This window comes from Strix uralensis, chromosome 1 (assembly GCF_047716275.1).
Source record: "Strix uralensis isolate ZFMK-TIS-50842 chromosome 1, bStrUra1, whole genome shotgun sequence".
NCBI lineage: Eukaryota > Metazoa > Chordata > Aves > Strigiformes > Strigidae > Strix > Strix uralensis.
The window spans coordinates 22,050,498-22,075,352 of NC_133972.1; the positions used below are offsets into that span (position 1 = coordinate 22,050,498).

The window sequence follows — 24,855 nt, forward strand, 5'->3', positions numbered from 1 at the left end:
ACACACTTGTTCCTTCTATTAGCATAAACACAGATCAAATGTGGTATCATGGAAAACACAGCCACAAAGTGAAGCTAAGGAGATGAGGAAAAGGGCCTGGAGAGAACTCACCATCACCTTAATGCCTACACCATTTACTGATACAGCTCAGTATAGCTCTTCTGTTAAAACTTTTCTTGCATCATTTTTGACTGCTAGTCATTGAATTACTGTCTTGACATTCTCCTCCATCCATTTCTTGTCAAGAAATGTCTAAACTGAAGTCCCTGCAACTAATAACTGGGTGTAAGGCTTAAACCAGAATCTGGACTGTAAATCTCTCAAAAATCCAGAAAGGAAGTTACAAGCCTATATTAAAAGCCATGCATTGTCAGCTGTCTCCCTTTCTTAAATACATGATCTTTTCCTATTCCATCTCTTTGGGAGGGATTGGCTGTGCCAAAGCCTTCAAGAACTACTAGTCTCCATTTTCTTTGCTTTATTATTTTAAGATTCCAGAACCCTGTATGGCTTCCATTCTAGTCAATGTCTCTGTAAGATAAAACAGGCATTTCACATTTTCTGAAAGTCAGACTCCTGGAGCTCCTGAACTTGAGATTTTAATGGTGATCACAAGACTTTTTTTTTAAATGTATTAAACTTGAGTTAGATTCTTAGCTTGCATTTACTCATTACTTCAGATAAGGAGGACTTTTAATCTGTTACATTAGTAAATTGAAATAGTAATGACTGGATGCCATCACAAGTCCTAAACAGGTAACAGTCTTTCCCTGTCCCACCTGTGAAAGCAAGAATCAAAACATAGCCCAGTTTCAGATTTGGCTGATCCAACAAATCACTAAGCAAAGAAAACTGAAAGGCTGTCCTTTCACAGCTCAGGTTCTCTTATCAACAAAAACTGAGTAGACACTATCAACAGCCTAAGCCTGTACACAAAGTTTCACTGCAGTCAGTTCAAAGACCAGCTTATCAAGTGAAGAGTAAACATGTTGCTGTCAGGCAAAGTTAAAACTCCAAAGCCATGCACTGACTCTAGAATTGTTCTGCTTGGACCTTTTTGAAGGTGCTTCACATACTCATCAAGAAAACCTATTCTGTGACACTGCTAAGCATAACCCTAGTTCTCTGAGAAAAGCTCTAGAAACAGGACTGAGGGGAGTCACAGGATCTAAATGCCAGGAAAGGGAAAAACCTCACTATGTCAAAATGACCATGGAAATATAGACAAGTAGTGAGTACACATTCTGCACATGGAATAGGCCAAATAGTTAAGGAGTCTTAATTACACAATTTTCCTCCCTTCTTTTCAATAACTCTAAATGGTTGAAGTGAAGCATATTTTCAGACTTCCCATTTCTGGTATCAGATTTACAGCCAGATATGGCTAAAATGTTTCTTTAGTTCAGTATGAAGACTACATTCTGGTGTTTCCATCTGCTTTACTTATAGAATGGATTGACCCATTCCCAAGAGAAATACTGTTGTTTATAAGTACACTCATGTGCAAAGATACATAGAAATACCATCTATCATTTTTGTGTATCTGTACCACTGCTAGACTGAGTGTGTAGGTGACCTGAATGTATAGGTGGAGGAGAGAAGGCATTTCAGATACATACTGAGCTTTTGAGGGGAAGGCACTGTAGAAAGACAGGGCTAAATTTATCCCAGACAGAATTCAACATTTTTTTTCTCTCAAAATCAACAAGAAGAGCTTCAGACTGTACTTAGATCTGGATGAAAGGTAAAGTCAGCAGGAAGAGAAGGAAACAGCATGATAGATGTTTCCACAACCATTTAATCACCAAAAAAAAATGGGAATCAAACATAAAACAATGTCTGTTCGCCTCTCTTGATAAATTAGCCTCCCCAATTCAATCCCCAGTTTTAAAGTTTCCTTTTACCAGTATTCTCCCCAGCACCTTTCTATTTCGCACAGACACACAAGTTATGTCGGCCTCCTTCAGAGACCCACAACAGGGGAGATGGATAGTTTATTGACTGAGTATGACTGAAATCCAAGTGGAATATTTGATTCTGAGGAAGTCTTTACAGTAAAGTCCTATACAACAGGATTTAAAGAGCATGTTTCATCCACTGAGGCTCCGGACACAGGAACTCTTTCCCATGAGGTGAATAAGGGTGTAAATTCACAGCAGAACACATTCTCTGTGCTAACAATCTTTCAAAGCATCCTTACAGCAGCTTTATGGTCATGTATTTGGAAGTACCAGTTCTCTACCACAAACCTGCTATTTTAGAGCAAAATTAACAGCATATGAAATAACATAAATGGTGCATTTAGCTTTTGGTACCTGAAGCCCTGAAAAAGATTGCCAGACTGTCTGGAAGCAGCCCTTGAATGGGTACACTCTCTACACATCAGGTGCACAGGAGGATTTTCAATGCACATATATTCACATTTCTACCCTAATGGGCCAGTTGCCTGCAATACTGCAAATGTCCATTATTTCCACAAAGTATGACAAGACTTCTGAGTTGTTTGTTTGGTTGAAAGGTTAAGTCACAAGACCCAAGACTTGGATTACTTCTATCTATGTGCTTTCAAGTTCATGGATAAGCACAAAATTGTTGCCCTGTTCTACTCATTTTTAGAGGTACCTGTTGGGAATGACAACGTAACACATACAGTTTCATAACACACACACAAGATGTACGTATAAAAATGCACTACAATTCCAAAGAAAGATAATTTCCCAAATCCAGTTTCATTATAAAAAAAGGTATTGCATAGTCTACATCTGTTAAGCACGTATTTCTTCTTTAAAAAAGTGTACATAAATTAAGATTCATCCTATTCATATTAGTATTTTCTTAGTATTTTATGCGATGTACTGGCTACATACTAAAATATTGTAAAGTATAGTAGACTTAAATCCACACACATCATTCAAATTACTTAAATGTTGCCATGTGCTACTACCATAAAAGTTTAAAACCAAAAGGTGAAAAGTACCTTCTTCCAAGATATCAAGGCTCTGCCTGTTAAAAGTGCGTTCTCTCTTATTTTCCTTTTCGTAGTCATATTCAAAGCTTTCCTCTTCATTTACTGACATTGCCAAAGTTATCCCAGATAGACACGATATGATGCCTTAGTCTCACAGGAGATGGGAAGTCATTCCCTCGGAGGCTGTATTTTTGGGGAGAGCAAAGCAAGGTCTCCACAAAGCAGGATACCATCTTTCCTCACTCACATGCTCAGCCAGAGAGTTCCTGAACGACTGAGTATTTGTCCTTATCACAACAGCTTTGTGTTGTACAGATGGGGTGGAGGAGGGAAGAGACCATCTGTCTAATAATTACTAGAAAATTTATGTCGTTCCTCATACCAGCTCTGAGGGTAGCCAGTTTTTGCTCAACAGCTCCACTAGCATATTTCAGACAAAGGGGGCGGGCTGAAAGACCCCTCCCCAGCACTCTTGACGACAACGAGGTTCTCTCTCCTCTGCCCCGGCTCTTCCAAGTGAAGTGGCAGCTTCTCACAAGTGTCTCAGCCACACGGAAGTCTGAGCCAGCCTCCGACTGTCACACCTGGTGAAGGGTGTGCACCTTCACAGAGTTAAATCACCTCTCAAGTTGCCTAATGCTGCAAGTAACAGATTTCACAGGAGTAGTGAACAGCCTAAGCCTGTACACATGCATGTGCCAAGCCCATCAGCAGACAGATCTTGAAAGCTGTGGCAATTGTATAGTATGGTCTGACTGCAACATCCACCACACACTAAAACCACCGTGTGAACAATTAGGCTGGGGGAAAGGGAGCTTTTTTTATTGCTTTTACAAAAAAAGATTACACTTGTACAAAGCATTTATAAATGACGTATCACATCAGCTGTCAAATATCATGTTTTCCAGTCACCTTTACTCTTCTGCCTGATGGGGGAAATGAAGTATCTGAAGCCCACATATGGCACCCTAGTGCATTTTCAAGGGTGTACACATCTCTTCTCTGTTTGACAAACAAAACTCCTTGTGTTCAGACCTCTTGGTTTCCAACAGGTTGTATCTGTTAAACGTGACTACATGCATAGGGCAGGTTAACTTTCTTATTTAACTTTTGCAAGTATAGATATTTAATGTTTGCCAAGTTGCCTCTCTTACTTTCAATGGCAAATAAGCGCCCTTTGCTGCTTGCAGAAAGCATTCCTATCTGCGTCACAGGCAAAGCAGTTGCAGGAAAAGGGGGTGTACTGCAAGGCAAAGGCAGCTCATCACCCTCTGAGGGGATGTAACTGCTAGGGAGGGAGGGGGGCAGACATTAAAGCCAGCAGAACATAATAGTTGGGGTCATGTAGGAACAATTTCTCTACTACCATTTAATTAGTAGTGTGAAACTATAAAGTAGTATGAGATGGGAAGGAACTAATTTTATACAATCATGATGAATTATTCTGGTTTAAATTTTAAATTCTTGATATTTATATACAAACAATGTAACAATGTTTATATAAACAATAGCCAAAGGATATGAAATACACCTAAGTGCTTGCTAAGGAAAAGAACACTCATTTCTGAATATGGAAAGATCCTACTACTCAAACTTACCAACTTGACCTCTGACTGCCAAAATTTACTGCAATATTCAGCAGCAGCAACAATAGCCTCAAGAATTCAGTTGGGGAAGAAAGAGTATTGTACCTTTCTTCCCATATCATGACATTAAAAGATGTAATTTTAATAATACTAATGTAATGGGGATTACTTCTAGCTTCTGATTCCTTAGAGCTTTTCTGTGTCTTAATTTTTCCCCTGTAATGGTGACTGAAAACTCTTTTTAAAAAAAAAATAAAAATCAGACAGTAAGAATCTAAAGTACCTACTTGCCATCCAGTGTCAATTGACCACATTTTGGTAATAGCTAAGAGTATGGAAATTCAGAGAGTAGCCCAAACAATGAGACTCAGACATCTTTAAAAGAATGCAAGAAGCACCTTTTAAAGCTTAGGACAGAAAAGTCTACCCCTGCCAACCCTGTTGATCTAAACTCTGTTGGTTTTAATATTGCTGACAAGTGTTCAACTACAGCTAACCAACTAGCTTATAAAGGAGGGCAGGGCAGTGGGCAACACACTGAAAACATGCATGCTGCTGCCCAATATACATGACAATATAAGGAGAATAAATGAATAATCCCACAAGCTGACTTCTGAACTGTGACTCATGTCAACTCATGCTGCACAGAAGGACTCTGATATTCAAAAGCTGAGAGAAAGATAAATGTTGCAATGCCTAATTTGATATCAGCGTATGATAAATGCTGATGCAAATTCATAATGGGTGGAGAAGGAACGTGTACCGCACCCTCACGCTATCAGCTCATTTTTAATGTTACTGTGCATTAAGCCTATTTACTAGTGCAGGAGTATTTATTTGCTAAGGACTAAGAGCCAGGTTTCCAACACATACCAAACAATAAGCAACTATGGGGGGGAAAAAAAAAAAAAAAAAAAAAAAGCTAAATTGTATACAGTTCTGAAAATATACATTCTAATCAGGAAAGATTCAAAAGATATTTTTAATATTTCCTGTAAATACATAGGGACTTAAAGAACATACCACATTGAACATTTATTTTTATTGGTTGCCACTGCAAAGTGAATTTGGCATATTTCCTACACTAACTGCTCTGAATTAGTGGCTAAAGACACATAACTCCTTTCAGGAAGCTTGCTGAGCGAGTTGCAATGCTTAAAGCACACAGATGCACATTCCTCATGCGCTGCTTCCACTAAGGTACAGACTGTCTCCAGTAACTCTGCAATCAAACAGGAAACACACAAACCGGGAGCTAGTTTGCAGAGGGTGAGGCTGGACACAATACAGACAAACCCTCATATCCTGACTCATTATTTCCAAGGAACTCCAATGCATTCAAATCATTTTAACCTTCCCTTATCACTAAAAACATCTAGACTTTTGTACAATTAACCACATTAATTTTGACCACAGTTGACTGACAACAACAACGCTGCATTTAGAACAAAGGTTCTCTGTAAGCAAACAAGTCCTAAAAACAGTGGCTGAAACAGCAGCATCCAGATTTAAAAATACGTGGATGAAGAAATGTGGGTGGTTTGGGGTGGGCTTTTCAGGGAGGGAGGATAAATTGGTCTTTTAACACATGCTTTCTATTAAGATGTACAGTCAAGCCAAGTTAGATTGTTCTAATTTTTACAGGTTTTGCACATTTCCCACTCTTTCAAAATCCCACCCAAATCATCTGCTGTCACTCAACCAAAAGGACAGCACCTTACTTTTGCAGAAAGGGAATGAAATGGAATGAAGTAGGAAAACACTTTTCTGGAAATTTAGCAGCTGAGTAGAATAAAGAGGAAAAATACCTCTATACTGAAATAAGTGCCACATAAAGCCAACATACAAGCAGAAGTAGCTTAGGTCTGACTGGATGAAGAATACAGCGTCGATGGAGGAATAAAGAAAAAGAAGTGACATGACAAAAAAAAAATAGGAAAATGGTATCGATTACCTGAATATAAGCAAGGTTCAACCATATTTATCAAGTATAGAGAAAAAGGACATATGAGCAAAACAAGAACAATTTTAGCTGCATACCTATACAGCAAGGGCTGTTCAGTGATTGCATGCTACAAGCATTCAGAAGATTCTCATAGATTTAGGTGGCATACCCAAAGTCAGCATCCACTTAACATCCAGTTAACACCAGGGTTACTCTGACCACAGGGAGGGAGACAAAGGAGCTAATGTATGAGGAGACAATGACTCATCATAAATGCCCAACCATCAGCCAAGCTTCTACTGTAAGGGAGAAGGTGTCAAGGGAAGCATGTTGCCTGCACTACCCACAGAGCTGGCAGATATGTGTTTGCGAGGTTACCTGTAACTAAGGTACACAGAGAAGGAACATGGACAACCAAGAACTCTCAAAGAGATGCAGCAGGGAATATGAAATATTCTTCCAATGCTACCTGAGTGATAAAAAAAAAGACAAAAAAAAGAAAGAGAACCAGGACACAGTCTCACATCTGTAAAGGCACACTAATATAAGCAAGGCAAGGATAAGTAATCATTCTTAAAGTGGCTGAGAGGTCAAGAAGAAAAAGTATTAACATCGTTAATTATTGTTCAGCTAAAAAGAAAGGGAGCTTGCTGATAATTGTTTCAGTGGAGTGGAAAATAGAACAGAGGAGAGAAGCTCCAAACAGTAACTGCAAACAGAACACGTGGTGAAAACATTTCAATGTCAGCAGGAAGAAAATACAGGTAGGGTATAGAGAAGAGCAAAAGCAGGATAAGGGGTGCCAAAACGACCAAGAGAGCAAGATGAAGGTGCTCAGGCAAACATAAAAGGGGTTAGAAGCTTCAGCAGGTGTGACAAACAGGTCACACGGTGTGACTGGTGGGGGAAAAAAGGAAAAGACATTATCTTCTCCACAAGAAATTGCCAAAACTCATGTCCAACAAAAGGAGGAAAGGGTGAACTGCACATACACAAAATCATCTGGAATTGTAGGCAATGAACTCTCAGGCATTAGCGCGGAGTTGTTCAGCTAGAAATAAATGAGTAATGGAAGAAACCACAAGGAAAGTAGTTAGATCCAAAGTCAACCTGGATTTCTCTAGAAAGCATTGTTCATTGAGAGAATGAAAAATACTGGCCTAAGAAAGAGGCAGGGAGACAAGGCTATTCATAAAGATTTCTGTGGGTATCTACTTATCTGTTTATTTAGTTGGGGGGGGAGGGGGGGGGGGGGGGGGGATTTTGCATTATTTTTTTCACCCAAGTTGCACTGTGTGCATTTTTTAATGAATTTTTTTTTCTCTAAAAAAAAAAACACCTAGATGAACTAGACTTTTATACTGTTATCTTTCATTATAAGAGTCTACAAAAGTTTCACCTTTTCGTCTTTTATCATTGGTTCTGTCAATCTCAAAGTCTGCAGTGAAAACAGCTACTTTTCTACCCGAGTACACACCCAGCTCTTTCCCCCGCCCCATTCCACCCACACAATATATTTCAATAATGCCAAATAAGGTGACAACTGTCACATATTATAAAATATTCTACTTGAAAATGTATCTAAAAGCACAATGTAATAGTTGTTATTTATAGAAGTTTCAATGTATTGCAATGTTAGTTAACACCAGTGATTCAAATAGTGTGTGACACTTTGTCTAATTCTGTCTACTCATACCAAAAATAAACCATGTAGAGGACCTTAAGAAAAGGGATTAATTCATTATTCCAACACTATAAAGTTTTTACAAAGATTTATAAATTGTAAATTTTGAACATTTGTTTATTTGCTTTTGCAAGGTATTAAAAAAAATTACTGCCACCAAATGCAAGTTGAAGACATCATTACTATGTCGGTCCATATAGAAGTTCATTAAATCTGAGGTAACGGTGAGAGACACTTCTTTACCTAAGCTAAATAATAGCATTAAACCTTATAACCTGGTGTATTTTTAGAATGTTTTTTTCTTTGAAGAACAAGAAACCATATGCTGCTAAAATAATTTAAAAAAGGAAAACAAATGGTCATATCTTTTAAATGGAAATCTGAGTCCCATTGGCTCTGACAAAGAATATATGAACAATTTAATCAGAAAAATAAGTGTGTAGGACAATAACTTGTGAGGTTTTCTATTAGTTTCAATGTACCGCTGACTCTCCTCCACTGTTATATTTACCGAAAAAGGGTGAACTGGGTGGGATTCACAATTGAAGGCACACATACATCTGAGCTCCGGAGAGTCCATGTTTGGCAGAGAAATAAGCTCTCTAACTATGCCTCATCTTGTCTTAAAATAGATATTCAAAACAGGTCAGCTGAGCCGCAACTGCCTATCACTTTCTACTGAATATAAAAAGAATCTCAGGCAAATGACTCTGGTATCGATGAATACATGGTAGAAAAATCAAACATCAAGAGACAGGCATCTCATAATATGCCATCTGCTCCAGCTTTTTTAAAAAATTCCATTTTCTACTATAAAGATGCCTTTTGTCTCCCACTACAATTAGTACACCTTTCTCCATCAACAGGAGATGCCAATACCACTTTAAACCCAAATTAGTATGCCAGTATTGAAGGCCAAAGACTTAGCTTTCCACCACACCTCTTGAACCCTTCTCACACACTTCAACTGGGAGAAGCAAAAGCAAGCTAAACCCCATAAAGTTCCATGAAACTCTATGAGACTACCATTCACCTGAGAGACTGAGACAGGACTGACAGCACTACCCTTCCATCATGTAAAAAGTTGTATTTTAATTTAAAAAAATAAAAAATAATTTTAGAAAAGCATTATGCCTTACCTACTGGAGAGACTTTTCCCTATCAGACATTAAACCCTGCCTTCTCTTAGGGGAGAACTTCCCAAATACTTCAAGCAGCCAGCCAGCCCATACTCTAGCTGACTCTCTGCAGGTCTCAGCTCATGGAAGAAGTATGCTGGGCGGGGGCTCAGCACTCACAAGAAAACTTGTAAGGCCAGAATCAGACCAACCACTACCATGCTCCCAAGGCCCTGATCCCACAAGGTATTTAAATGCTTGCCCAACACCTGTTGTTTATTCCATTACCGTGGAACTCCCATGGTTTCTCCAGTGCAGCACATACCTTAAGACAAAATTGATAAGCAGATCAGCTCTTAGCTCAGACATTCAGGCACACCACACTTCCATATAATGACACTTTGACCAGACAAAGGACCATAAGAAAAGAACAATAAAAAGAAGGCTATCTGTACTTAACCCAGGGAAAAAATCAGCTACAGCTTTTCATGACAGTTCAACTGTTCCATTTCTTAAGCTTCTAAAACCAGGCCAACTCAGCCTGTTACATCATGCAGATTAATCAGATGCTACAGTATTTACTAGGGTTAAACCTAGAGGATGAAGGTTACATAATGGATTCAATCCAACTTAAAGTGGTCAGATCTTCCAAATAAATATGCACCTTTTCTCTTTGAACACCTGGCCAGGAATAATCAATTAAATGTAAGAGAAGTTCAAGCTTCTGAAATCACATTCAGTTCTGAAATCTAGTACAGAGAAACAGATGGAGGCACATGTCACTCAAAAGACCATAAAACCCCATACAAATTTTGGCACACATATCTTTACTTTTCACATCCCTTCTGATATTATTATCAAAGCACTATGAAATATCTTTGTGTACTACAAAAGTACAACATCCTCCTGGGCCTACACTTACTCCTTCCTGTTCTTTGCTTCACTGGGATCTTGGACTTGCCTTGTTTAAGTCAAGCTCTCCAACCAGAATAAAATCCATACACAACTACTGCTTTCCCAAAGGCTGCATGTTGTTTTAGAGGTTACCACTGAGTGCCATTAATGAGGAATCTCGTTTCTTCCACTCTGCAGAGAGTACAGTTTTAGCCATTCCTTATCATTCCTCATGTGCCTTCTATCAGAAGTCAGATGAAAACATTCAGTGCTCTGATAAAGAAATAATCGCCCAAGCAAACATCAGAAAAATTGCAAGAGGCCCAGAAGATAGTGCTCAGTAGAGTTTGTAATTTTTTCCAATTCAAAAAGTTAACTTGCTCACTTTTAAGAATCTACAGTTTTAAATGTCTTTCACAGACAAATAACCAGAGAGAAAACACGTACTGCCTATTAACATTGAACATACACATATTGCCACGTATTGGTAATGCAGAAAAACCACACATTCTTAAAACTCAAACCAATACAGAATCTTACAATAAGTGTATTTAAATTCCGCTCAATTATTATACGTACAGTTAGCATTTCAAATATTTCTCCCCCTGCCCAAAGACTGCTCATATAATGCATATGCTCCTCTGCCACTCCCTTTGAAAAAGAGAAAGCTATACAGCTGAGTCTCTTGTAGCACACACACAAGAGATGCTGAGGTGCAACAGAGATGTGGGCAACTCCACTACACCAGGGCACTGCCTTTTTCAAGGTATTTCATTTTAAAACCATTGAATAATGATGCTCCAGTCTTACAAGCTCCAAATTCTACAACAAGAAACTAGAAAAAAATATTTACCATCTGTGCATTCTTCATAATACCAGTCCAGTTCGTAATAATCTGCTTCAATAAATTTCTGCATAGTCAGTATCCTTCAGCAACATAGACGAGATTTCACTTCTCTGCTAAGGTCAAGTGAAATGCAGCCATGCCTTCCTGCCTTTGCAAAATACCATACTGCAAGGAAGCTCACAGGAAGCTGAAAAAGAGCTGCACATCTTCAGTGAGCCTGCGACTAAAATAAAAGGGGGTTGTGGAGGGTGTATTTGGAAAAAATAAAAAGAAAATAAAAAATAGAAAAAGGATGCCGAAGGGAGAAGCAGATGCCCTGGCGGCTTCTCTAATAAAGAAGCTCTGCACAGGAGCCTTGGATGGGTGTTAACAAAATCATCCTATCAAAAGGCTGATGCGCTGACGTGGGGGACACACACCACCGCCTGGCTGTTTCTAACTCATTCCTTTCCTCCCTAGTCTCCACATCTCTTTCAGTCTAACATGTTGCCATGGAGATAAGCTGGCTCCAGAAGCGATGCAGAGATGAGGAAAATGCATTTTGCTGTATCTGGCTTTGCAGACTAGAAGTACCCCTCCATACTGGAAACAAAAATCCTTGCTCAGAAAGATGATACAACTCTCTGCTGATTGCTCACTGAACAGCATCATGCCATTGCAATTCACTGGGTACATGCAGTACATTAATAATGAATATCTAGAGTCCATTACTACTCTCCTCCACACAGTTTGATAAAAGCCTGCCTTCCCCATGGAAAATTAAACTACATTACTGCTTCTATTCTGGGCTGATATAATAGAATCCTTTATGCATCCTGTTATTGCAGAAGTGGCAAACGAAAGAATGAAAGAATCAGAAAAATCAGGAGAGCTATACATTTCCCCTTGCAATAAAGCTCATCTGCTTCTACTTTTGCCCTCTCCATGAACCACTGACCTTTTTTTTTTTCCAAGCATCATAAGCTTCATAGCATCTAAGCTGCACAGCCAAAAACAAGGGGTTAGGACAAACTTTCACTACTCTATTCCTAAAAATGCTGATGGTTGTCACATGGAATAGCTTAATGTTCATGTTCAATGTCTTGAAAATGAAGGAAAATACTTTCACAGCACCCAATAAAATTGTGTTTGAGCTATTAGAAGATAATCTGGCTGAAAAACAGATGGCATTAAATCATCATCAAACACAGCAATTCAAAAAGCATGTCTGAATCTGCGCAGGTACAGTCACCAAAGGGACTGACATCCATTTTGTTCATAACCGCCACATATTCTTCAACCCTTTCTCCCCCTTTTTTAGGAAACTGTATTTCTTTGTGAACACCAGTAGAAGCATTAAGATAGATGAAGTTGCACCATACGTCAGTAACACAAGGTAGGAGGCCACACGGGGTCTGACCAAGGAAGTGTCTGTCTAGCCAAAGACCCCATCTACAAGAACAGCCATAAGCAGGTACGGAAGAACTAACCGATACTTCTCGCAACCATCCTCTCAATGTCCAGTTTTTTCCAGCTTCACATACAGCCTGAGACAGACACAGTTTCTACTTTTAGCAATTCTTGAAGGGCTTATCCTGTCTATTCTTCGGCCCATGTACATTTTTAGCACCTCCAACATCCTCTTGCAAGGAGTTCCACACATCTACTATTCATGATATAAGAAACTCTCACCTTTTGCTTTGCAACTCACTTCTACTAACTTAATTCAATGCTTCCAGCTCTGGAAATCTGAACACTCAATTCATCCATCCTTTCCAATCACTTATGATTTTGCAGGTTTCTGTTAAGCTCACCATCACTCATGTCTTTTCTAGGTTGTTACACTTACTCTACTCCCTGACTGGTACCACTTTGCTTTACTGTAACATAAATAGGTAAGTAATAGTCAAGCTATGCAGAGGAAAATACATCAGTTTCAAACCGGTATAAAAAATTATCACTGCAGTAACTTTGAGCTTGGGAACTGCCACATCACTTTTATATATTGATAGCTGAAGCACAGATTAACAGATCTGTTCATGCATCCACCACATGTTTGTCAGCGGCAATTGCCTATGGTATTCGCTCAACTCCAAAGTTCCAGACCAGGGCCAAACTCAAATACACCTTTGTCTACAAGTACATTTCACCAGAAAAAAAACATGTTCCTAAGTCTGCAAATAAAAAAAAAATAATAATCACTGTGTTCATCCTACAATACAGTAACCTATTTGCCAATATGCACAAGATTCTCCTCTACTCAGCACTGGTGAGGCCATACCTGGTGTACTGTGTCCAGTTCTGGGTTCCCCAGTATAAGAGAGAGATGGAGCTACTGGAGAGAGTCCAGCAAATGGCCACAGAGATGAAGGGACCAGAGCACCCCTCCTGCGAGGAGAGGCTGAGAGAGCTGGGACTGTGCAGTTTGGAGAAGAGAAGGCTCAAGGAGGATCTTATCAACGTGTACAAATACCTGAAGGGAGTGTGCAGAGAGGATGGAGCCAGGAGCTTTCCAGTGGCGCTCAGTGACAGGACCAGAGATGAGGGGCACAAACACAGGAAGTTCACCCTGAACATAAGAAATGTTTTATTTTCAATGTGAGGGTGACTGAGCACTGACTGACACAACTTGCTTCAGGGTACCCTGCTTGAGCAGGAGGGTTGGACCAGATGACTTGCAGAAGTCACTTCCAACCTCAACCGTTCTGTTATTCTGTGATTTTGTAGTTCAAGGGCCTCCACCCATTTACTTTGTTTAATTGCTACAGGCTAACTCTTTGAATTTCTTTCATTATACAAAACACTTATTTTTAACTTCCTAGACAGTAGAAACAAGGGCACATGGTTTCAGACCACTGTGAACTTTAAAGATTCACAGAGACTGAAGTGCTAGAGCTCTTCTGCAAATACAATTCCCCCTTGCTCCTATGAGATGTTCTTGGCTGGGCAGCAAACTGCAGCTCATGTGTCTAAACCACTGGTTTTGTTCAACTTCACTCTTGTGTGTCTGTCCATTCTCCTCCCCAAGCCAGCATTAGCCACCTGGTGCCAAGGCCTGTTCTCCTGCAGTCAGTCTCCAGCTCAGGCGATCCAGTATTTGTCCACGAGCAATAACTGAAGTACAACTGAGTTGGTGTAATACCCAAGTAAAATAAGTCAACCTGCTCTAGGCTGGAAGCACTGCCATTCTTGGCAGACTAACTCAAAAGAAAACGGCACAGCCTTAATCAAGGCGCAGTTACTGGCACTTCCCCCCCATTTATAGGGTGCCAAAATGCAAAGTCAAGAATTGAACAGCCTGCACCTGAGCTTTGGCTGCCAGAATGAAGGCTGTTGTATTCAGCTCTGCCCCTCCATACCCACCACAGGCCAGGAAATATTCATGCCCTATTAAGCTTCTAGCCTCACACAGATAAAAAGCACAAAAATCATTCTTATTTTCCCACAGAGGGGACAGAAGCTATCCCAGCCATTGCTTTTACATCAAGCTAACCTTAGCCCTCTTGAAATCAAAAGGCACACTGAGATAACAAGGGTCTGAAAAACAAGACTTACTTGCATTTTGACAGAGATCATGTTATTTTTGTTATGCCCAATACTCATGTGAAAGCAATACAATAAGTGTACATGAACTTCAGGGTAGTAAATCACAAAGGATTATATAAAAGCCACTAAAAGCCTTTGGACATGCAAAGGTCATAGAATTATCTTTTTAAAAAAATACCGTATTTTGAATAGTATGAGCATTTTTGCCAAATGTGATCATTCTGCCCTCACACTGCGCCATCTTGACAAGGCACTCCAGCCCTAGCTCAGTCTTGCAGAATTTCAGTTATGCATACTCACAAGGCAAGAACTGCACATGCTATTAAATGCAATTAAGGCTACACTATTAAAATACAGTCAGAAAAAAAAAGGTTCCTATGGCAACATTAACTCAATTGCTCTGCATACAAGCTATTTGTTCCACTTGTATTATTTTTGTCCAAAAGGTAGTTTCAGTCTGTTAATGCTATTAAACAAGCATTTAAAATATAAAGAATGAACACTGGCTACCAGCTTAAATTGCTGCAGGGACTCTCTCCTTTTTATTTCGTGACATTTTAAACAAAGGAAGTCTTCAACATGCTAGAATTTTCTTCTCACTGTCCTCCACCCCTGCACACACACCCCCTTTCAATGAGACAGGATAAAAATAGTTCAAGGGGGGGGTGGGGGGGTGGGCTTTTTGTTTTATTGATATTTTTCTATCAATCTGATTTGAAACATACTGGTGTACTCCAGAAAGGCATTATTTTTCTGTGGAGAAAATCAACTTGTGTGGTCAAATGATTATAGAACTCCTCAAGAGACTTGGAAATATGGGTAAGTGTATGATCTTCCCACCATGAAGACAGAAACCCTGGACAGACAGAATACTATATATATCCAGGGATCCACATCCAAGCATCCCTTCCATTATATGAGAAATTGTAGCTCTATAAAGTGGGAGCTGGAAGGGTTGTCAGGTTGAACATTAAAGTCTGACCAGGCCAACAAAGCAGTTGCATGCTTGCAGAACCTACTTTAAACCTCTGCAGCCCTACTTTTCCTTCCTACAGCTCTATCAGACTCATCTTACATAAACAGTAGATTTTTCTGGTGGACTGCTTCTAAAACACTGAACCTCTGTGTATTCAAATCACATTACAACACTACATTTGGCTTGGGCATTACTGTGTTACTTGCTTAAAAGTTCATACAAAACTTGAAGCTAAGAAAGATTTCAGGTAATAGATTTGTGACTATAAGGGAATTGCTTTTTCCTATTCCAAAGCTAAATACAGTTACACATTCCCTTCCAGCTGCTAGATTTTGTTCTATTTTTCTATGTTCAGTTTTAAAGCAAACAAGAAACTCACTTTTATTTGTTCTCCACAGAATAAAATATACAGACTGACAAAGAATTCCGGTGGCCAACTGTCATCAGCTAGACTGAGCACTCTTAAGTTCGCAGTTACAAAGGGGTTTTATTAAGCAGAAAAGTTGGCTGGAAAAGCTCACAAGCCCTCTCCTCCTTCCTTTTTGCTGGAATAAATCGATGCCATAGGGCAATATTAAAATGTTCTACCTAAATTAGTCAGGTCATAAAAATCACACAAACCCTTCTCCTTGTTTGAAGAGAATTTCTGACAAAGATAATTTCAATTACCCTACTTATAAACATGGCCTCTCAAGAAAGTTGTAGCAGCACACTCAAGAATGCAGTGAACCATGTTGCTAGGGTGCAGAGCAGCAGCAAGTCATGTCTGCTGGCAAATGAAGTATTCAAAGAATGTCATTACATAGTATGTCACTATAAATCATGTGTTCCCATGCTTAGTCATTCTCAGCTTTCTTCTCCAAACCTTTTCTAACTCCAGGAGGATCCTTTGAAACTGAACACTGGAGCTGGATAGAGTATTTCCATGGCAGCTACAACAGCGTATTACCTCCCATTTGATTAACTCTGGGTCACATTTCTTCTCTTGGCTACAGCATCACATCAGGATGTTCAGATAATTAAACACCATGTCCTTTCATTATTTTCTACAGTTGCCACCACTCAGGATAAAGTTGCCCATCCCATTAACATCTTCTGGAGTCCTTTTTACCAGAGGAGGAGCTGTACGGTCCACCACTATGCAATACATGTTGTTAATAGTCAGGTGCTGCCACAATACTTACTTTGCAAACTGACATTTTTTAACTGACTTTAAAAAAAAGAAACTTATTAAAGAGCATTAAAAAGGAAAGCAAACATATTTAAAAGCCCAACTGATTTTCAAGGACAGGCTAGCATACTGATTTTCTAAATTGGGATCGCATTTACTGAAGAGTTACTGGGGTTTCAACTTCTAAAACAACAGTTAACAGGAGTCATCCTGTGACTGGACATTCAGTAAGAGCAAACAACTCTGCAACTTAGGACAGAGGTCTCTTCCAGTGTAGTAATTTCGCTTAGCAAGATGTCACTGTGGCCTGCTTAACTTGAAAAAAGTGGAACCAGAGCAGTGAAAACATTGGATCAGGAGTTTTCAGCACTCATCAGTTGATGCTGCACAACCTACTGACTTCCTCTCTTAACTTCTCCACTTGGTGATGGCTCTTCAACAGCAGCACACCTCCTGCATAGAAGGCAGCCATCTCTCCCCACCTCAGGGGAGAGGCCCTAGGCACTCCCAACACCTGGGACTTGCAAGGCTGCATCCACCATCTGAAGCTCTGCCTGGCTTGAAATCTCTGCTCTAGTAGTGACAGGCGCTCCAAAACCTGGGGAACGCACCCTGTGACACATCACCATCACATCTGAAGGTTTAGGCTGTTCTGAACGCAGCTGAGGACCCCTTCTTTGAACCCTTCCACACAAACTGCTGCATCTCTTGGCTGTCTTCTGGGACCTGTGCTCCAGACCTGGCTGTTCCACAGGGCTCTCCCAAGCACCAGCTAAAAACCTGCTTGACCCACCCCTAATCAGCAGCAGCTGCAATGAAGGCTCCAAGCACCCTTGGATCAAGGGCAGCTGACAGCTTCTCAGAAGCCACTAGAGCTTCCTCAGGCCCATATCCCTGTGGATCTCCCTACCTGGCAGCAGCAGGCACCCTCAAGTTTCTCAGAGGGTTCCCAGGATGATCCTGGGCCCTGTCCCCATAAGCTGCCAAGGCAGAACCCAGACTCTTGGGCAAACTGCTGTGTCTGTTCACTGCCTCTGGTAGCTGTGCTCTAGGCCTGGCTCTTACAAAGAGCTCTCCCTAGCCACCAGCTAAAAGTGTGCTTGACCTTCCCTAATCTGAGGGCAGGGAGATGGAATATCACTTTGCTGTATCATACATTTGTGCAGCACATTTCAGACTGGCTTAAAGGCACTCTGCCACAAGAGTTTAATGAGACTGGTGAGATGACATTTGATTTATTTGATCATGCTGTAGGGTTAGATCATTATTTTGTTAGTTTTGTAAGGACTGGCTTGGCCTTCCATCTGAAGCATCAAAGAAAATAACAACAAAAATGTGCTTTGGAGTTTTGGAATATAAAAGAACAGATGCAGCCCTAATACACTATTCAGCTCCTCCCAAAAGGTATCCTCATCCAAGTGTGAAGACTCCATTTCCCAGCTGTCAGCTGAATGTTAAGAACTAATTCTCTGCATCACCTATCCCAGGTTATAGCTCAAGTCCCCCCCCACTCCAGTTGCTAATAAATTAAAATGCTTGGATATTTAAATATTCATCTTTCTACCAATATCTTCAAAAATTAATTAAAAAGGAGGGCTAGTACCTTGTGTCCATGCTCTTGAGTGACACTGCCCAGCAGATTCTGTGACTGCCAGCCTTTGTGTTTGAGGACTGGACTAAGGCCAAAAAGCCACAGAAAGGCAGAAAAATCTGCTCTAACAAGCCACAGCAGTATAGCTAAGGGTCCTTGTTGATTCTTATCCCATATGGATCAACACAGATGGAAATTCATCACATTTCAGCCAAAAGGTTATAAACCAGCATCAATCTCATCATGCAGTCCAAAAACTGCAAGGACACTTTTCATAAGTCATCCAGAAATTAAATGACCTTGCTTAATTGCTCAGATTTCAAACCTCACATGTTCATACAGAACCGTTACGACGACATTCAGTGTGCAAGCCTTATGAAGCTTAACAAAATACTATTAAGAGTCAAAAAGCTAGATTTTAAAATTCTAAGCACAGCCCTTGTTGTCAAGTCACCTGAATTCCCGTCAAAATTGGTGAGTTGTATAAAAGGAATCCCATATGAATGAAATAGCCAACTGCTATTAGTATTTTGCCTAAAAGTTTTGATGTAGGTTGTGGAGGGATATTTAAGAAAAAGGATGCAGACATTTCCTTGGCACATAGTTTTCTTTCCCACTACAGAGGAATCGACTCCATTTACACTAGGCAAGACCACCACTCTGTTGTATTATCTTGTGATGAGCATCCTGCATTCTATGAAAAGGAGTTTAGGCGGTATAACACTTTGCTGGAAATAGCAGAACATTACTGGCCTCAGCACAATAAGGCTGCAGCGTTTTGGAGACATTTTTACTTAAATAAAGTCTGCATTCCACAGTGAAAAGAGGATGGAGGTACCCAAAATTCTAATAACAATGATATAGAGTCTTCGTTACTGTAAAATACCAAGAAAGCAACAGTGCTCTGCAATTGTAAAGATTAAAGTATCATCGAAGTATCACAAAGAATTTAAGAAATTTGAAGGTGACATTAAAGAAGTTCATTTTATAGCTCTGTAGCATTATTATCCTTGATTTATCTTGTATTACAACTTACACAATATCTATATAAGCCTACAACAGAACAGAACTAGTAAGCAAAAACATAATTCATTAGAATACTAAGAAAGCTAGTTTGTAAATTTGGTTTACTGACAGAGAACAGAGAGGTGCTCAATGGAGAACCTAGGTTTTCAGTAATTACTGAAATCACCATATGCACACACATATCCACACCCCTCAAAAATCTCATTGCTTTTTTATTTTAATAGGTCATATCTTGACTCAGTTGTAACCACTACACATGGTTAGAAGATTAAGCAGAACAAGTTCAGTAGACTGAAGAACCAGAAAAGAGTCAGTATTAAGCATACATCACCGGCATACAGCACTCAGGCATCCAAGAAAGGAATGTAGCATGAACACTTGCCCTGTATGTGTAAAAACACTTTGGTATGGCAAGTCTTGCTAGCCTGGAACTCAGTAACCAAACTAGTTTAATTTATAGTTGCTTATTATACACAAGCTGCAGAAGATACTTCATTTTACTGAACATCTTCCCAGACCACAATGGCTTTCCTACCCTATCTTTGCCTTGAAGTCCTCTCTTCATTCATCCACCCTTGTGCTTACCCTTTTAGTACATGTTCAATGCTTGTTTTCATATTTTAAGAAGAAATAATAAAATACAAGAACAGATGGCATTTTGTGAATATCAAGTTACTTTTGAGAACAGTTGTACTCCATGCATCCTTTACAGTAGGGTTTAATATGTCATTATGCTCTATTAAAGATGGATGCACAAACCCAAGCAGACCTAAAGAAGCAATCAAGAAAAAACAGGAACCAAAATGGAGATGTCCATTAAGACAGTGACCCTATTAAAAGCATTTACACTCTTCATTTTGCAATACAGAAGGGATAATTTCTCTTTTCACTCAAAAATGATTGACTATTTTTCTAAATCCAAGTGTTCCCTTGCGACATGCTTCCTATGGTAAAAAGAAAATCCAGCCCTCTCTGCTCCCTGAAACAGTACCTGTTCAGTCACAGTGAAACAAGTGTGTGTGAGCATTAGTAGCTACTAATCTACTTTTTAACTGAATGAAAATGCACCTGTATACTTTAAAAGCTTGGTAATACACTACACCAAACACCCATCAGCTCTTCACAAAATGACATCATTTCAGTGCTTCTACTTTAAAGGACAGCAATGCAGCTGCCAGTTACCTTATATGCTGAATCACTCCTGGAAATAATAATTCTCATGGATTCTCTCATGGGAGCAAATGCAAACACAGATGAACTCAAACTAGAGAATACTGTCACTACAAGTGATTTAGATTCTTTCACAGGTAATGGTCTTTGGAGACACCTGAATCTATCCAAACCACCACAGTGCCTCTCTTATTAAATATAAATGTATCATTTGGAAAATAAAAATCACAAATAGGTATGCAGTATCACAAGTTGCCTATTAACAGACCTGTTTTATAGATAGATAATGAGAACAAATTGTAAAATGTGAAATGGGTATACATGAACATGTAAGTGCATGTGTCTAATACAGAAATCATGTACTCTTAATTCATATACAAATTACATTTTAAACAGCAAATACTGTGCTTTGGAAGCACAGTTCTCAGAGAGAGTCCATGGAGAATTAGAGCACTGTTTTCTGAGTGCAGCTTAAAATTTTGGTTTGGGGTTGCAAATCAATTAGAGCTTTTTACATAACCTTTTTGACAAATGAGTTTTCTCCCTTTTGTGTTGGCATTCTAAAGCAGGAACAAATGAAGACAATAGTACAGTTTAAAAGATATTTATTTTCAGAATCAGTTTGCTTACTAGGCTTAAGATGGCCACATTTTTTGATCAGCTTCAGGGCACTTTACAAGTCTTAACCAAAAAAAGCATTTGAGGAATTATTTTCATTTTGAGTAGAGATTTTAAAATGTAGTCCCTATACTTTAAACTTCTTTCAAAATTATAACTACAAATCCAATTGTACATCAATACACATATACTATATATTTATTATATATGCATATATACACACACTTTTTTAAAAAAATATATACGTATTTAGAACACCCCACTTTCCTCTGTGGGCCCTGAAATATTTTTAAGTTATCCAGTACTGAGGCTCAAAGGTTCAGACATCTATCTTGTTCAAACCTTACAAAATGAGTTGGGACAGAGCTAGAGATATGGATCACAATCAAGACAGAGGTTAACGAGTCACTGAGTTTGGTAACTGGCCACAAATGTGTTCAAAACGTACAGCAGAAGAAAGGAAAAAAGCTGCTCTCAATTACCACCCTCCAAAATCAACCCCCACTACCTGTGGATGGAGGGGTGGGAATGCAGTTATAACCAGTGGAAAAACAGAAGTGTTCCCCTTCCCTAACTCCCTTTGTTCATAGTAGGTACCCGAAAAACAATTAAAACAATGGTACAGTGCAAGACTATCAGTATTGCCTTACCATTCAGACTATTTCCAACTTCAGTAGTTACATTTTAACTGGTGTGGTGAAAGGTTATAAAAAGCTGCTCTCCCTGATAAGCTCTCTCCCTAAACAACAGAAAGCCTTACAAAAGACATGGTATTTACATATATTAACAACGCACAATATTTACATATATTAAAACATGCACAGGCATCCCCCTTGCTGTCAAGTATTTCTCAGTCTGTGAGCATTTCCTGAATAAAGCCACAACATACCTTTCTCTCCCTGACTTAACTATTCATGTTACATCCTGGTTTCGAAGCTGATCGACACTACAACACCAGGAACCATAAGCAATCAAAGACTTAATGTCACACCTAAAAATATTCTGCACTAGCTCAAGTTTCAATATCAATTTTATTTTAATTCTCTTTGAGTCTCTAAGAAGCTTGAAGGTACAGCAACAATCTGTATGTGTAGTGCATTTTAATTCTGATAAAATATTTATTTTGCAGCAAATCCTTCTGTATTGCAGCAAAATCAATGAATTCTTCCTTCAGTTAAAGACACTTTGACAGATCATGAAATTTCATTTTTGTTATTTATTGAATTTAACTACATCCATAGAATTCTTAGACCACAAGGATACTGTTTAGAAAACAGCATAATTTTGTAAGACTATACTAAAACTTTCCAATAGAGAAGTTACAGTATTTGCTCACTCCCTCCTTGAGGTTTTTAAAACAAACTGAACAGGTACAGAAGGAGTGCCTTAATTGCAGCACTGAAAATGAATCACTGTGCAAGCAGCCACACCCTGAAAAACACTCTCCATAGCGATGGTGGTACGATGCACAGGACTCTTCTACTAGCTTACTTAAAATAACATTTTTGATAGTTAATTTTTCCATAAACCAATGTGTACAATCAATGCCATAACTTTCAAACATGCCAAAGTTTTATGATCTTTCACCCTCATGTATAGATGCATTATATGACTTGTTCACAATAACTGAACAAGGGTAAAGTCAAGAGATCTCAGTTTCCAGGGTATCAGTCTAAGGCTCAATCCAAATTTGCTTAAACTTCTTAAATTACTACCTATACACAATGTCTGCATGTAAGTAGTAAGGAATAAACTTTTGTTTATAGAAGTTCTCCTTGCTTGGTTCCTCTTATTTAAGCAGTTATTTCCAATGAAAGCAGAAAACATATGTTGTGGCTGAGACTGCACTCATAATTTTTTCATTCAAGCCAGCTGATTTGATGAAATCTCCAATCACAGCAACATGGTAAAGTCATTATGCTTGTTAGCTAAAAGCTGAATAAAATTCTTCTGGGCAGCTACTGGTATCTGATTCCTCTGTTGTATGTAGCTTCATTTTGCATCCATCCCCAACAGTCATGCACCACTGCAAGTGACATACCCCACCAGCATCTCAGCCGGGAGAGTTAGGATGCTTCCACATGGCTTTCTGACTTCCTCGCCCCACTAGCAAAACATCTTTCCCATGATTACTGCAACAGTTCACCCACATAGACAATCTTATCCATGAGACAGGACTAATACGGTTACTAAAGACTTTGGAAAACTAACATTTCAAAACATTTCTTTAAGCCAACTTTGGCCATCATTATAACAGCACTAATGGACTGATACAAAACAAGGAGTACAACTGGTTCCATAGATCAGTTTCAGCTTGCCTTCCCTCACTTCCCACTGTTTTTGTGACACTGGGGAGAGGTGAAGAGCATATGTAAACTGTCTACTAAAATACTTAATGCTTTCTATTGAAGCACTGAAGTCAGAAAGTCAGGTTCTTCATATTCTTAATGCTTTTCTTCACCAGCCTTGCTCCGTACAAAGTGATTTGTCCAGGTGCTTCAAAATCCAATGAAGCCATCTTTGCAAAGGTTTGTGTTCAGCCCTGTAACTCATCCCTTCTGAGCTCCACAGTGCCTCAGTAAATCTACCTAAATCTATCTACTACTGTAATCTAAGTAAATCCACTACTGTGTAAGTCTAACTGCTATAGCTTTAGCATATAACCTATTGGCTTGATGCTCTGCAGGCTATTTTAACATGCAACACATTCAGAAGAGCCACAAAATTGCATCTTCACACAAAACCATGGAGAAGAGAAAGAAAAAGGGAAGACTCATTTAATCATAAGCTATGCAATAAAACTGCAACTAGAGGATGAATCACAGAAGTCTTCTCTAACTGCACAGCTATGTCAATACACAGTGGAAGAACGCAGAGACACATGAATCCATTACCATGATAAAAGCATCTACAGGTTTAAAGAGAAGACTGAAAAAACAAGAAGATCATAACTCTACATGCTTTCCCTCCAGGCACAAAAGGTACTTTTTTGTCCAATAGTATGAACATGAACAAAAGAAAGAATGAAGAGACAACCCATCTCAACCAAACACTTCAGAGTTTGGTTCTTCACAAGTCTTTCCTAGAAGCTTAAACTGCAGAAAAATTATCTGATGCCAGGTGTGATGCTGGCACACAGTGCCATCAGACAACAGTGCAATGTGTCAGAGAACATGTTCAAAAAAAGCAATATGGAAACAGGTCTAAGCCTTCTACATTGTATAGATACAGAAATTTCAGTCTCTTGACAAAGAGATCACAAGCAAAAAGTATTTTAGTTTCACCAATATTTGATAGTGTGGAGAGATTACTCATAAATTACTAATGCAACCTCTGTCCTTGATTAAATGTTTCCTTTGTTTTCTACCTACAACAAACTTGAAGACCAAAGCAATAAATCACAAACAGTTCTCTTGCCTTCCACAGCTGTAACAAATTGCAGAGATACTTCAGAGAATGTAACAAAAATATCACTATTTTATTTGTTCCTCAGTACTATTTCTGAACTTTTTTACTTACGGAAGTATTTCAAGGTCTCTTCTATTTGCTCAGTTGTTAAGTCAATATTCGCATCAGGGGAAATGAGAGGTGTATGAAGCCAGTCGTCGTGGTCATAACCATAGATTGTATCTGCTCTTAGCTTATAATGAGGCAGCTGCTCTTCCAGTAGACTGATGATTTCAACTTCAGGAAGATTGGTACTATTGCACACATCTGGTAAAATAAAGAGGACAGT

At 39.1% G+C, this 24,855-nt stretch overlaps 1 protein-coding gene across 11 annotated transcripts in view; it reads right to left on the reverse strand.

Moving 5' to 3' along the window:
* The window catches only part of TRAK1 (trafficking kinesin protein 1), a 139,529-nt gene that overhangs the window by 46,335 nt on the left and 68,339 nt on the right, over positions 1-24,855 (reverse strand). For 9 of the 11 annotated variants that reach the window (XM_074859148.1, XM_074859139.1, XM_074859157.1 and 6 more), the window contains one exon: positions 24,639-24,833. In XM_074859148.1, the coding sequence (XP_074715249.1) occupies positions 24,639-24,833 (195 nt within the window). Of the gene's footprint in view, positions 1-11,048; positions 11,378-24,638; positions 24,834-24,855 lie in introns of those variants that run through there. The other 2 variants (XM_074859212.1, XM_074859231.1) reach the window with 2 other exon arrangements.